Source organism: Melospiza georgiana, chromosome 2, assembly GCF_028018845.1.
Source record: "Melospiza georgiana isolate bMelGeo1 chromosome 2, bMelGeo1.pri, whole genome shotgun sequence".
NCBI classification, from domain to species: domain Eukaryota; kingdom Metazoa; phylum Chordata; class Aves; order Passeriformes; family Passerellidae; genus Melospiza; species Melospiza georgiana.
This window is the reverse complement of record NC_080431.1, coordinates 91,237,939-91,251,198: the sequence shown is the minus strand read 5'-3', so window position 1 is coordinate 91,251,198 and position 13,260 is coordinate 91,237,939. Positions and strand designations below refer to the sequence as shown.

General features: G+C 43.4%; 1 protein-coding gene across 1 annotated transcript; it reads left to right on the top strand.

Moving 5' to 3' along the window:
• The first annotated feature begins 5,868 nt into the window (after window positions 1-5,868).
• Window positions 5,869-12,961, top strand: LOC131080633 (OX-2 membrane glycoprotein-like). The gene is made up of 3 exons (XM_058019035.1): window positions 5,869-6,235; window positions 11,780-12,091; window positions 12,630-12,961. Exons 1-3 carry the CDS (start codon window positions 5,869-5,871, stop codon window positions 12,959-12,961), a joined length of 1,011 nt encoding a protein of 336 aa, XP_057875018.1.
• The last annotated feature ends 299 nt before the right edge of the window (window positions 12,962-13,260 follow it).

The following is a 13,260-nucleotide window of genomic DNA, read 5'->3' as shown; positions in this document are numbered from 1 at the left end:
ACAATTTAGTCTATTTCTATATAGTGTATATAAAAGCTTGTCTTTATGAGACATGATACCAACAGGTAAGAGATAGCAAGGATAATCTCCTCCAAGTGTAGTTTTCCTGCCTGGAAACTTGGAGTAGATGACAAGTATTCTCTGTTCCTTTTGTTCCTCACCAGGATGGATTCCCTTCCTGCCTTCAGCAAACTCTCTGTGCTGGGAGCTTACAGATGTCACCTCTGTAAACATGATCCTGAGGCAATAGTCTTTGACATACTAAGAACTATATTGTTTATCCTAATTTGCTTTGTTCATCTAGAAGCTCCTCATGGTACCTTGCAGGACACCTTGAAGCTGATTCAATGCAGGTATCGTTTGTTTTGGAATCACTCTCTTAGTCCTATTGTTTAGTTTAATGTAAAATGGTATTGGGCCTACCTTATTTTTGGTAGACAGTTTCCCATCCTTCGCCTGGATCTCTGCACCCTTTGGTAGCCAGTTTTGGTGTGGCTTCCTTGCTAACTGACTTGTTTTCTGTACTGGCTGTTTAACAGAATGAAACTCAGTGACCAAAGCAGTACATTATCTCACTGTAAGTGGATGCAGCAGTCAGATGTTGTGCACCTAAAAAAACCAAAACCCACCCCAAAGCCTCCACTGCAGGCAAACATTAGCAAGTGGGGGTGGGAGAGGAAGAGAGGTGGAATAGATGAGTGATGTAGCTTCCTGGGGTGCTGGGAAGAGCTGGTGGCCTCCATACAGTGACTAAAGTGCTGCAGAATGAACTCCCTCTAGGTTCTGTAGTCTGAAATAGCAATTTATCATGGTTTTGACAACAGGAAACCACATGCCTAGCCATCTTGATCTTCTGAGAAATGCTGTGACAAACTGAATGGTAAAACGAAACACTTCAAACCACAGTGAAGTATAGCCTTTGCTACTGAAGCTTCTGAGTGCAGTCTTTTTGTGCTCCTTTTTGTCCTTTAAAAAAAATTATTATAATTTATTCCTTTTTCTTTCTCCCAAGCTACAAGGAAGAAAAAACAGAAGAACCAGAATGTAATTTGCAGGTCTTGTTGGCTGGGGAGGAACAAAGTTTTAGTTGACTCGTTGTAATTGTTGTACATTGCCAGGAAAAAAAAAATCTCTTTAGGACTTCAGATGTCTGCAGCCATTTCATCAAACCTCAGAGGTAAGAAGTGTCAGGCAGTTAACAAAACACTCTAAGAACAAGTGCTGTCCCCTAGGAACATGGAACGGTTTTGCAGATAGAGGTACACCACTATGGGTCAGGTCTCTGCTAAGTAGCCCCCTCCTTTGTTTCTATTTTGCACTTCACTAAGCAGTCCAACACCAGATTTCAGCAACAGAAGCTGTAACTTGCAGCTGAGAGCAGGGTATTAGCAGAGGGAGGGAGTCCAGTTTGGGGAGAGATCACATACCTCCAATACAAATATGACAAGGATAAACAGCTATGTCTGTGTATAAACTACCCTTGTGTGCTCTGAACTGGAACATGTGTGCAAACACAACAATTAATCTGTAACCCTGCCCAAATGAGCACCACAGGTCCTGCAGCATCCCTTGGATTTGAACTGCCACAGCCTGCTCTGATGCTAAGCCAGAGGCCTGGAGCAAATATTGGTAGATGCAGCTACTGTCCTTACCTCAGTGTACTGCAGCTCTCCAAACTCAACTGAGATGTAGTGTTATTTGCCATATGGAGGCACTACTGAAATATGTTATAAAGTTCCAGACCTGTTAAATTGCATTCAACAAGCTGCTTCCCAACAGTGCTACCTATAACTAGAGCTGAGAAACCAATCTCCAAAAGTCACTGCAATTCAGAAGTCAATGAAACCCTCTCCACCTGTTTTGTACTCTTTACAGGCAACGTCTTGAGAGGTGGCACTGGATTCTTCTGATAAGGTAGGCAGACATCCAGTTGTTAACCAGGGCTTGGATGGCTGAAAAAACAGTGGTTTAGCCTGGTAGTTGACAAATCAATGTTTTAGACTATAATTGTGCCTGAGTGATTTCCCTTGGCAATATTTTCTGGAAGTTCAGCTATGTGAATTATAAATTACATTAGTCACTTGGTCTGTGGGGAAATGCTGGCATTTCGTGACTGTGCAATTCCTGTATGTTCTTTTTTTAATTTACTCAGAACTAAATAGAACATTCTGGTGAAACTGAAAGGAAGAAAGTAATACAAATCATTGTGCTTTTCAAGCAGTAGTTGCAGAACTACTTCTGCCTAATTTATCCCAAGCTTTTGCTGTCTTTGGAATGTAACTGAAGCTCAGGCATGGCATGCAGTTCTCAGAAATGAGGACATTGTGCAACTGGAGCTGTAGACTTACTGCCATCTTACTGGCAAGAAAGGAGAAGGTTGGTAATCCATCAAAAGACTATGCAAAGATGAACAGAGCAGCCATTCATGCATTTAAAAATACATTCACAAATTAAAAATAAGTGGTTGGGTTAATGGATCTCACATCATGAGTAAAATGTTGTGTTTAAAGCAATTAATCACGTGCTGATGTTGTCTGGTCCCTGGAGAAACGAGAGTGGTTTGACAGAGATGCTGCAGCAGTTGGATGTGCATGCAAACACTGACTCATGAAGACTGTTAGGGAGGTCCCTGCAGCCTCAGGTTCCCTGTGACACCAGGAGCTGTCAGAGGAGAAGCAGAGCATGGAAGGAGCAGCCAGCATACACAGCTCTTTCTCACCAGGGATGCCATAACAAATTAAAGCAAACACTTTTTTCCCACTGGCAGAGATACCTCTGTCCTTTGCTAAGACTGAAAGTTTGCTCTTCATTGAAAAGTGTTTCCTCTAGCAGCACACAGTTTTGGTTCTGGAAGATCAGAGTGTTTCTGAGAGAAAATAAGTTGGTTAAAGCTGACAAGAATATTTCCTACATACCAGTTAGGCTTGCAATTATTTTTAAAATCAAGTGCAGTTCCTTCTGTGATTGCTAATTAGTGATCTCACATTTTGATCAGGCCAGAATGCCCTTCCAGAAATTTTGAAGGAAAGTGCAACTATGCAAGTAATTCAAGGAAAGGAAAATAAGATATCTCAAAGGAAAAAGACAATGGTATGAAGCAAATGCATTTTTCAGACTTATGGGAATGAATTTTTGAACCTACTCAAAAGCACATCCAAAATGTGTCTTTAGAAGAATACTGATACTTGAGCTGTTTCTGTTTTCAGATTAGTTGCCTCTAAGGAGAAAAGGAATCATAAATGTGAAAGCATGTTTGAGAATTTTTTGTATCACTTTATGGTTTAGGCCTGCTGGCTTGCAACTGATTTGCATAATTTGAGGCTAATCTGTGTGGCCATTCAACTGAGGGAAAACATTTTATTTGCAATCATAGTCATTTGTAGTAGTAAGAAATTGCAAAAAATGTAAGCCGCCTCATCAGAAATCAGAAACGTGAAACACAATTTACCAGTAGAAGTCTGATAAGCAAATCAGGTCTCATAGTATGCTGCCCACTGTGCCATAGGAGAGCCACCCGTGGGCAAAGGGCTTGGCTGGTTTCAGCAGTGATCACAATGCACACCAGAAAAGGGAACACAGGCATAACAATGACAAAGCAAAAAGGCACAAAAACAATGACTCAGACAAGTTGTGTGACCTATTTTTATAGTCATCTCAGGTGATAGTGGAGGAGGAAGTGTGTGCTTGTGGAGTCTTTCCAAGGGACAGGGCTGGGGAAGGATCATGGACCTGTGGAAATGGAGGCAACCTCAATGGAGGAGAGGTGAGACCAAGGCCCTGCTCTTTCCCTGAGACAACATATGACTTAGGCCCTGAGTCCACCTCTTGGCTTGCTTTGGTCTCCTTAACCTAGAGAATGAGTTGTTTTACAGAAGCATCAGCACCTCCTGGGTCTTTCATCACCTCATCATTGAATTACACGATGGGTGCAGATTCCTAACTCTGAGTTACATATGTGCTCTGTGTTACATTTGTGCTACTCGTTGCAGCATAGCCTTTCCTGGAGCTCAGGTCAAGGCCAGTGTGGCCTTTCCTCTTGCAGCCCACAGACACTGGGTGCTGAGCCAGGTAGGTGCTTATGAAAAACAAACCTTATGGACAAAGTGCTTGTGAAAAACCCAGTACCCCTGTCTGCTTATCAGCACAGCTGGGAAAACCTGAGTTTCTGGCTCTGACATTTGTTGTCATGTCCCCTAAAATTCAGTTGCGTCATAGAAGCAGGAGGTTTTCACAAGGTGGCATTTGTTGTAGTTTCCTGGTGGGGAATGTCCCTAGAGTAAAAGCGAAGCATTTAAAAAAGGGGAAGTGGCACTCAGTGGATCATTCGTTCATCTCTCTGAGCACACAGCTGAGATGATGATGGTCACTTGCCTGCTCCTCTCCAGTGTCTGGACCGCTGTTCCAGGTAACTCCCTTATCTGTCTGGGTGGGTGTCTGTGTAATTTTCCTAACAGCATTAGGGACCTCAGTGGCTGTGCCAGCCTCCTTCTGTGCTGCTGGGTGCTGCAGTCCCCACTTTGCACCCTCCTGGGGCAAACCTAGTGATTACAGGGCACTTGTACTGTACTACTTACCTTGGGATCAGGCATGTCACTGCTGTTGCACTGACAGCATCCAGTTCTTAATTTAGCACCAGTGCACCATAAATTCCAGAGAGATGTATAAAGGTATTGCAATGGACAAATTATAAAGCAGGCAGACTGTGTTTTTAGGTATCTGCTCAGGCCATCAAAAGCATGGATGTATTACAGTGGTTTTGTATTTTAAAATCATGTAGAAAAGGCTGAATTAGTTTCAAAGTAGCTTCCATGATCATGGTTTGTAGTCTGCCTATGGCACTGCTGAGATCTAGAAAGCAAAGTGACTGGCACAGCTTGACAACTGGCTTCTTGGTCTTTGATGGCAGATTTGCCTGGCCATGGTCACAGCCAGAATCTCAGAGCACCTTCTTGAGTAGGTCAGCCTAGTGTACTTCTGGACACTGCAGACAGCCTCACCTTCTCTGCAAAGATATTTCCCTTTCTTGTAAATTGAATTATGTTCTCAGTGCTGCAACTGTTACTGCTGATACCTCCCTTCCCATGCTGACATGCACAAATAAACTTTGAAAACTATTATGCCATAAGAACTGTTGAGCTGAGCTGTCAGCTTCACTTTGTTGGTACCCTTAACAATTTTTGCATGTCTACGAATTGGAAGAGGAGACTGATTGTTTTCTTCTTTTCCCTGGAGACTTTTAATACCATGTCATTTCTGCTGTGCAAGTTTTCTCCCTGCAGGCCATCAGTATTTTTGATGCTCTTCTGCAGCTGTTTCTCAGCAGCATGACTTCAATGCTGAGATAAGAGGACAGATGTAGTTTGCCTCAGGTTCTTCCTGAGAACTCTTCTTGCTTTTTTCTTCTACTTTTCTGATCCTTACCAGTTTCTGACAAGTGTGAATACATGATGTATGTATAGTGAGACACATAAACATTTTTAGCATTTTTACTGATTTGCTACACCCCATGCCACAGGAGGGCTAAGAGGGTGGTATTGGGCCAACAGCTGTTTATCAGCATGGCTAAAAGTTTAGGGAATCTCTTCGTGGGTGCCCATGGGATAGCAGTCCTAGCAGACAAATCAGTGGCTCCCAACACCAGAACTGCCTTTCTCAGTGCTCTCTGCAGCACAGATATCAGGCTGGCAAAATGCTAGGTGTGAGAGGTGGCAGGTTCAGTGAAACTCTCTGGGTAGTTCTTTCAAGGTCATTTTCAACTTTTCCCTAGATGGAGGGATAGAGAAATCCTCCGGAGTTGCTCTGCTTGGAAATGAGGGTGAGGGGCTGTGGGGGCCTTTGGTGGGGTTGGGCTGCAGAAGAGCGTGAGAAATGCTGAGTATGGCACCTGCTTCTCCCCCAGCCTCTGTGCAGGTGATGAACAGAAAGGTCCAGTCAGTCCAGGCAGGAGGAAATGTTACTTTATCATGCCGGTCAGTCACAAAAGAAGATGTGATACAGGTGACATGGCAGAAAGAGACGGATGGGACTGAAGACAACATAGCAACTTACAGTACGATTAATGGCCAAAAAATAGCCAAGGCCTATGTAAGCCATGTGAGCTTTGCCCACAGCGAGTTACAAGCCTCAGCCATCTCCCTTGATGGAGTCACCCTCCAAGATGAAGGATGCTACAAATGCATCTTCAACACATTTCCCTCGGGGGCTGTCACTGGCAGGATGTGTCTCAAGGTTTATGGTAAGGTACTGTAATTGTGTACGGGTGCTCATCTGAGGACCAAGTCATTTTTCCTTTGAAAAACCTTGCCTAACATTGCAACATTGATGCAGAAAAAATGGTTCTCCCTGCCTCTCTCTCCCTCTCTGGTTTTACCTCTGATGGTAAATCAGCATTCAACAGTTCTTTAATTTTCTTACATTTCAAGTCAGCAACAGCAAGATTCAAAACTGACATGTAACTCATGACTTCCTCCAAGTTTCCCTAGACGTGTGCTGTGCTGACAGCTGCCTGGCCACAGCCATGTACCCCGTGCTCCTCTGCTTCCTTTCACTGCTCTTCTCACCTCTTAATCCTGGAAATCAGGCTAATTTTGACTTGCTCTGCATTTGGTTATAAAAAAATTGCAAAGTATTCAAAATGCAAAGAGGGACATGCATGACCAGAATAGCTGGGATCTCATTTTGAAGCTAGAGTAAAAATAACAGCAGTTGGGTTGGGGTCAGGAACAGGATTAAAAAAAAAAAAAAAAAAGAAAAGGAAGGCTAAAATACTGTACAGCTCATGGGATTTGACACATTAATATCTTGAGCACGTCAGCATCAACTAGCTTAAAGAAGAGAGTTGAAAAAAATCATGAGTCAAGATGGCAATATTTGTCACCTCCATATGAAATCATCAACTTGCAAGTGCAACCTGAAATAAAGACTAATAGATGAACTCAAAAGAACTAAGAGTAACAAGCTGCTTATGTTTTGAGGAAAGCTGCTGGGTTTTGTCCAGCTGAGAGAGCTGAGACATTAAACATGCTCTGAGGACACCCAGTTGACTCCTAGCTTTCTCAGAGATGAGACTGCTGTGGGGAAACTGGCCAAAGATCATATCCCATCTGAAGAGTATCAGTGTCTGTGCCCTGTCACTGGTGATATGACCCCCCTAGTACCTTCTGCTGACAAAGACATGGACACATATGTCCACACACATGTCTCTGGAGTCCTCTGTGTGGAGAAAGAAAGCTCCTAACCTAGAGGGGAAAGGAGGTGGTGGTGAAAAATACAAGGGAAAACCAAGCCTGGAACTAAAGTTCTTTTTCCCATGTTTTGGGAAAACTAGGGCAGAAAAGAGAAATGAGGAGAAATTCATGCGGTATTTCATATATGAAGAGGAAAGTTCCTAAAGAAAGCCAGTTCTGAGTCATTCAGAGGGTAAGCACTGATTATATACTACAGGAAAAACATGGAAGTGCCTTGCAGAGGTATGAGGTGGCTGTGGGGTTTTCGGGGTCTCCCCAAAAATAGCTGCCATTTTTAGGTGTCCCAAACAGAGAAGTCCAGTTAAGCACAACCTGTCTGGGCCCCTCAGGCAGGCTCCAGGGCTGCAGGAAATCTTAGCAAGCTCAGCTCTTAAATGAGATCAGCTCTTTAGAGATTCTCAGCTCACTAATGATTTTCAGCTCTTTTCCTTGCTAAGTGCCTTTGGCAGATGCAGGGAAAGAGAGGAGAAGTGCTGTGTGAGGTTACACAGACATGTCTTTTTTGGCAGCTTCTGCAAAGGGTCTCAGTGACAGCTCTACTGCTGAGCTGGGCAGATGAGGGTGTTTATATAGGGTTTAGGAGTTGTGGAAATTGTCCAATGGTAAGGATCGAGGTGAACATGACCTATAGTCTTAAAGAGAGATAACTAGAGTCCGAAGGCAGAAGAGGGGCTTCTTAGGTCCAGTCATCATGACTAGGCATTTCTTATCTTAGGCTTCTGAATGCCAGGGAGGCCTTGCAGGCCCTGTGCCTGATATGCAGAGGGATCTCATTCTTTTTAATCGCATAAACACAGAGATTTCTTTTGGGTTTGAGTTTTGGTTTGGTTTTTTTTCTATCCAAGTGGGGGAATTCCCTCCCAAACTCACCAGCTGTGAGGCTATGGTTCATCCTTCACGAGAGCACTAATTCTAAAAAAAGAAAAGGGATGTTTTTCTCCTGCCTCAGATGAAAATGCATCAACTGAGAAGGATTTAAGTTCTCTCATAGGCGACTGCTAGAGGCTGCCTCACCAAAGTCATGATAGCCTTCCTGTAATGTGCTGTATCAAACCAGCCCTGGAGAGTCACCACGAACAAACTAAACATTTGGCACTTTGAAAGCAGGTTTTAGTTCATATATGATTGTCTCATTGAAGCCAATTTATATGATACTACTTAAAAGCCATAATCTTGCTCGTTACACCCCAAATCCTCATGATGGGAACAACTTGTCTGAACAAGCCCAGAAGCTGCCCCATGAGGGAAAAGTGAAGCTAGCAGGAATCTCCCAAGGCTCAGAGGTTCAGGGCAGGGTAAGTTTAATTTTCACCAGTTGAAAATTAAACACTGCGATGTCTTTGCCCTCAAGAGGGGACTAACAGGGAATTTACAAGCTGGTAATTGTCTGATTACTGCAGCCTTAGCTAACACAGCTGTTTTGGGACGGGACGGGATGGGCACCATCACCGCACAATGAGGGGAAGTGAAACCACATAAGAACTGGCTACAACACTGTAAAAACAGAAACAAGTATGACTGGAAGGATATCAGACCTGCCTGGCTGAAAAGAGCAAACTCAGGAAGAAGCAGAAATGTCCTACCCTGTAGCAAAATCCATTTCAGAACAGAATAGTTTCAAGCAAGCTTAGTGGGTCTCTTTTGAGCAGTCTGCTGCATTCCCCCTTCATTTTACTTTGGAAATATTTGCCAAACTTCATTGTCAAAGAGAATGAGAATGAAATCCAGAATAAGGATTGAGGGAGAGGGGACTATGAGAGGCAGAAATTGGAGAGAGGGGGATGTGCCACATGAGGATGGGCAAGACTTGCTGAGCCACAAAATTCCCTGGACATTTGCTGTGCTGACTCTGGAGACTGCCTGCCTTCACTGTAGACGGCAACATTTGTCTGGAAGCCTTGAGCCCAGCTGGAAAAATGCCATCGCAATTTCTGAGACAGGGAAACCAAGGCACAGTACTGCTCGTGAACACTCATATGGTTTCAAAAAGCTTTCTGTCATCACGAGGCATATTGTGATTCCTACAATCTGTTATCATTTTCTGTAACAGCACTGCTAAGCCTTTAAACATAAAAAACATATAATGAATCAGGTCATTATATGCTTTTTATGTTTAAAGGCTTAGCAGTGCCTAATTCCCTCTAATTACAGAAAGCTATTACAGATTAAGCCATTTTCAGATATTTGGGAATGCTGACAGAGCTCAAATTTGGGAACATCTGCAATACTGATCTGCAAGAAAGACTAAAGCAAGTACTGGCACACAACATCTCAGGTGAAGACTTTTTCACTGGAAACAAATATTTTGATGAAAGGCAAAAGAAGCAGTTAAGTGTATGCATCAAACATGAACAGCCAGCACATACTAGCAAACAGCACAGCAGGACTTTCCTGCAAAAGCAAGCACTTACATGTTTTGACAGTGCATCTATTACAGACATTTGCAAGAGAGAAGCTCAGCCCTGCAGGATCATTCATTGGGGTCCACTGTGAGAAGAGACAGAACTGCTTAGTCAGAAAAAGAGCAGGTGCAGAGTGCATGTGTTTCTGGCAAGACACTGACAAGTTTTTCTCATCCTCTGTGGCAACATCTGTGACTTCTCCATGTGATTGCTTGTGAATTTTGAAACCTAATATTTGAAGTTAATGCTGTGGGTGGATGTGTTAATTTTATGCATCTCGTGAGTGAAAGAAGTTCAGAGATAATTTTCTAAACGAAACATAAATTGTTTGCAACACTAGTCTTTTCATATCTGGGAGATTTTGAGATGTCCCAACTGAAATCCCCCTAAACACTTTCCTTTTTTTGTCAGAGGTTTCAGCAACTCTGTGGGTGTTGAGTTTTTGTCTATGATTGATGCAAAAAGTGAGAAATACAAGTTTATTTTTTCTATGCTCACACAGCCATAGTAAGTAAATAAGGTCAGGCTTGTAAAAAAATTAAACAACAAACAAAAAGCAACAAAATTGGTATACAAAGTCTTGCTTCCACCCTCTGGGAGTTATGGCTTGGAAGAGACAGACAACCTTTTGAGGTGCATCTGGAATTGTACCAGGAGCTTATAGGTGCCATTACACATCTGGCGTGTTCTTTTTCCCCTTTTTGCAGTGTCTGCTACCCCTCACAGGCAAATCTTTGTTTACCTCTCAAAAGCAAAAATCGTTGTTTTTCCTAAGAAGAATTAAAAGATCTTTTGTTTGCTCATTTAAAAGCAGAATTGCTAAATGATAGAGGTATGTTCCAGTGTTGGGATAAAAATTAATTTTACCATAAATATTGCACTTAACACTGTTATTTTTCTTATGTAAGTAGTAATATACACATGGAGTTCTACTAATTACAGCAGTGGATACTTTTTTAAACAGAAGGCATTCATGGTAATTCAGACTTGATTGAAACTAGAATTGCCATTGAACTTAAATGCTTAAAAAAAGCAATATTTTCAGAAACCAAGACCTAGAAGTAGACCCTATTTCCTCAGCACATGCACTGAAGAAGAAGGCAGGCTGGTGAGCTGCCAGGCAGAAACCCATGGATTGCACTCCCAAATTACACACCTTTAGAGATATTGTGCCTGTGCAAACTGACCTTATCAAACTGAGCAGAGGCTTGAACTAGACATTCTCCTGAAGTCTCTTCTGACCTAAATTATGGCATGATTTTATGCCAAGGGATAAATAGGTGATTTTTCACATGGGACACGGCTTATGTGCTCAGATCTCATCTGGAGTTCTATCCAGGTTGAAACCAACTTCCAGAACTTCTCCCCTTTATCTATTTCTTGCAAATACAGTTTGTATAAATAGGGATCAACAAGTAGGCTTCATGTGAGTGATTAAGCATGAATGATGCCTGTAGTTCATCCTTCTTCCAGACTAAAATTAAATGTGACAGCATCCACAAATCTCTGGAGTGAGAGTGTTGAAAGAAGCGATCTTTCATGATAGTTTTGAGGGATACTATGATGCACCCAAAACCCATTTACAAGAGGAAACAAAGTTAAACAAGCACAAACCATGAAATCCCATGGTGTAACCACATACAAATTCACTATTACTGTCTTGCATAAATAGATCCATTTAGTCCTTTGATTTGCAACTCTACACACCTCAACAGCAAAAATGCTAAACAGCGGCAAAACTAATCCTGCAGGTAATTTTAAAGGAAAATAATTCTAACTCATTTAAGCAGTTCAGCTCTTTCAAAGAGAAAAGGACATGACATATGACTTCGCAGTTCACCGCCTTCTGCTTTTAACTCAGCCATAATCACCACTTCTCAGCTGGGTGGCTGCTGCTAGTAACAGAACTGAAACATGATGCTTCTACCCTTTTGCCCTTTCTGTTGTCCAGCTCTTCACTTCCAGACTACTGTCTGATCACCTTTATATTCATCTGTCACTGCTGGGGCTTTGGGAAGGGGGAGCTAAGATTAGATAGTAAGCTTTTCCTCCAAGATAACTGTAAATACAGATGCTCTTTGTTCAAACATAGGCAGAAACTAATGGACTTTATCACTTTGTTCTTTACAGCCATCTCAGACCCCAGAGTGGAAACAAAACTTATATCCAGTCCAGACAAAGCTGAGGATTCTGAGAAAATGGTGGGGATGAGCTGCTCAGCAACAGGGAAACCAGTTCCAAAAATAACCTGGCACCTCCCCAGCATACTGCAGCAGAAACCAAAGGAGTACCACATAAAGTTCAGCAACCAGACCGTGACTGTCATCAGCAATTTTACCCATACCCACTCCAAAATCCTTTGGGAGTACCCCATCACCTGCATGATCCAACATCCTTTTCTAAATGTGACCCTGGTCCTGCCCACAGACAGCCTGGAGCAGGGTCAGTATGTAACTCTGCTCCTGCTCTGGGGTAGGGCAGAAATTGGGAAGCACCTCCTGGGGTAGAATCAGAAAACTCCTCAGAGGGTTGGAAGGTGGGAAAGGCATCTGGAAGAGCAGCTGTGGTTGGGCTTGGGAGGGATGGAGGAGGTGCCATGAAACATCCAGATGCCCTGGCCAATGGCACATAATGTCTTACTTACTGCTTCTCAGGTCCTCTTACCCACCATGATGTACCCCAACCTCCCTGTCTCTGTGAAGGACTATTTGTGACAGGGTTCCCTGTCACGTAATGTGACAAACCGAAACATGTCAGTGTTGGGTAGCTCAGAGGGGCTGGGTTGTACATGCCTGATCCTAACATCAGACCAAGCACAGGTGCTGACAATGCCACTTCTGTGCATCATGCTGGAATGTGCTCCCAGTGCTCTTGTCCATCTCATTTCACCCCAGGGAATGGCCAAGGGATGCTTGAAATGGGTTTCAGGTTGTTTTTTTTACTTCATGCACAAACTGAGTACTTGTTACTTTCCCCACAGGTCCAGACAGCAGCATGGCATCGGCCATTGCCATTGCACTGGGGGTCCTGGTCCCCCTGACCTCCCTTCTCATTCTCACCTGCCTCTTCTTCCACTGCCTCAGGCACCTACGTGATGCAGAGAGAAACCCAACCTGGCCCTGCTGGGTAGGTCTGCCTTTCCTCAGGGTGCTGCAAAATTCACTCCCACAGGTCTTGAGGTTCAATACCATGACCTGGCTTTGCCCAGCCACACAAGGGCTGCCTGCACACTGCCCAAGCCAGGCTGAAACTGGGCTGGAGAGGGACACAGGAATGAGCCCCCAGTCAGACAGCTGGGAAGGGGAAACCTGATTGTGTATAGCCAGCCTACAGGTGCTCAAGAGTGCTGGCAGCTAGAAAACTTTCATTATGCCAATGACAAGGCACGCTCAAGTGGGAGCATCACTCTACTATTATATTTACACACAAAATAGTTGTGTAAGCAGTGGGTCTTCTACAGCTCCTAAAATAACCTCCCTCAGCACAACCAACGCAGCTCACGAAGGCAGCAACTTTGAGGATGGGCCTCAAACAAAATGTGGTCTTAGAGGAAAACCATGCCTCTGTGAGGGAAGCCCAGGGTACCACACTGGGGCATGGGCTGAGGCACT

Bases quoted from the DNA above. Each gene is read 5' to 3' on its own strand.
- LOC131080633 (XM_058019035.1), top strand. From the start codon at position 5,869: ATGCTGAGTATGGCACCTGCTTCTCCCCCAGCCTCTGTGCAGGTGATG. The intron at 6,236-11,779 runs GTAAGGTACTGT...TGTTCTTTACAG, and splicing joins GATGTGTCTCAAGGTTTATG to CCATCTCAGACCCCAGAGTG. The intron at 12,092-12,629 runs GTCAGTATGTAA...CTTTCCCCACAG, and splicing joins CACAGACAGCCTGGAGCAGG to GTCCAGACAGCAGCATGGCA.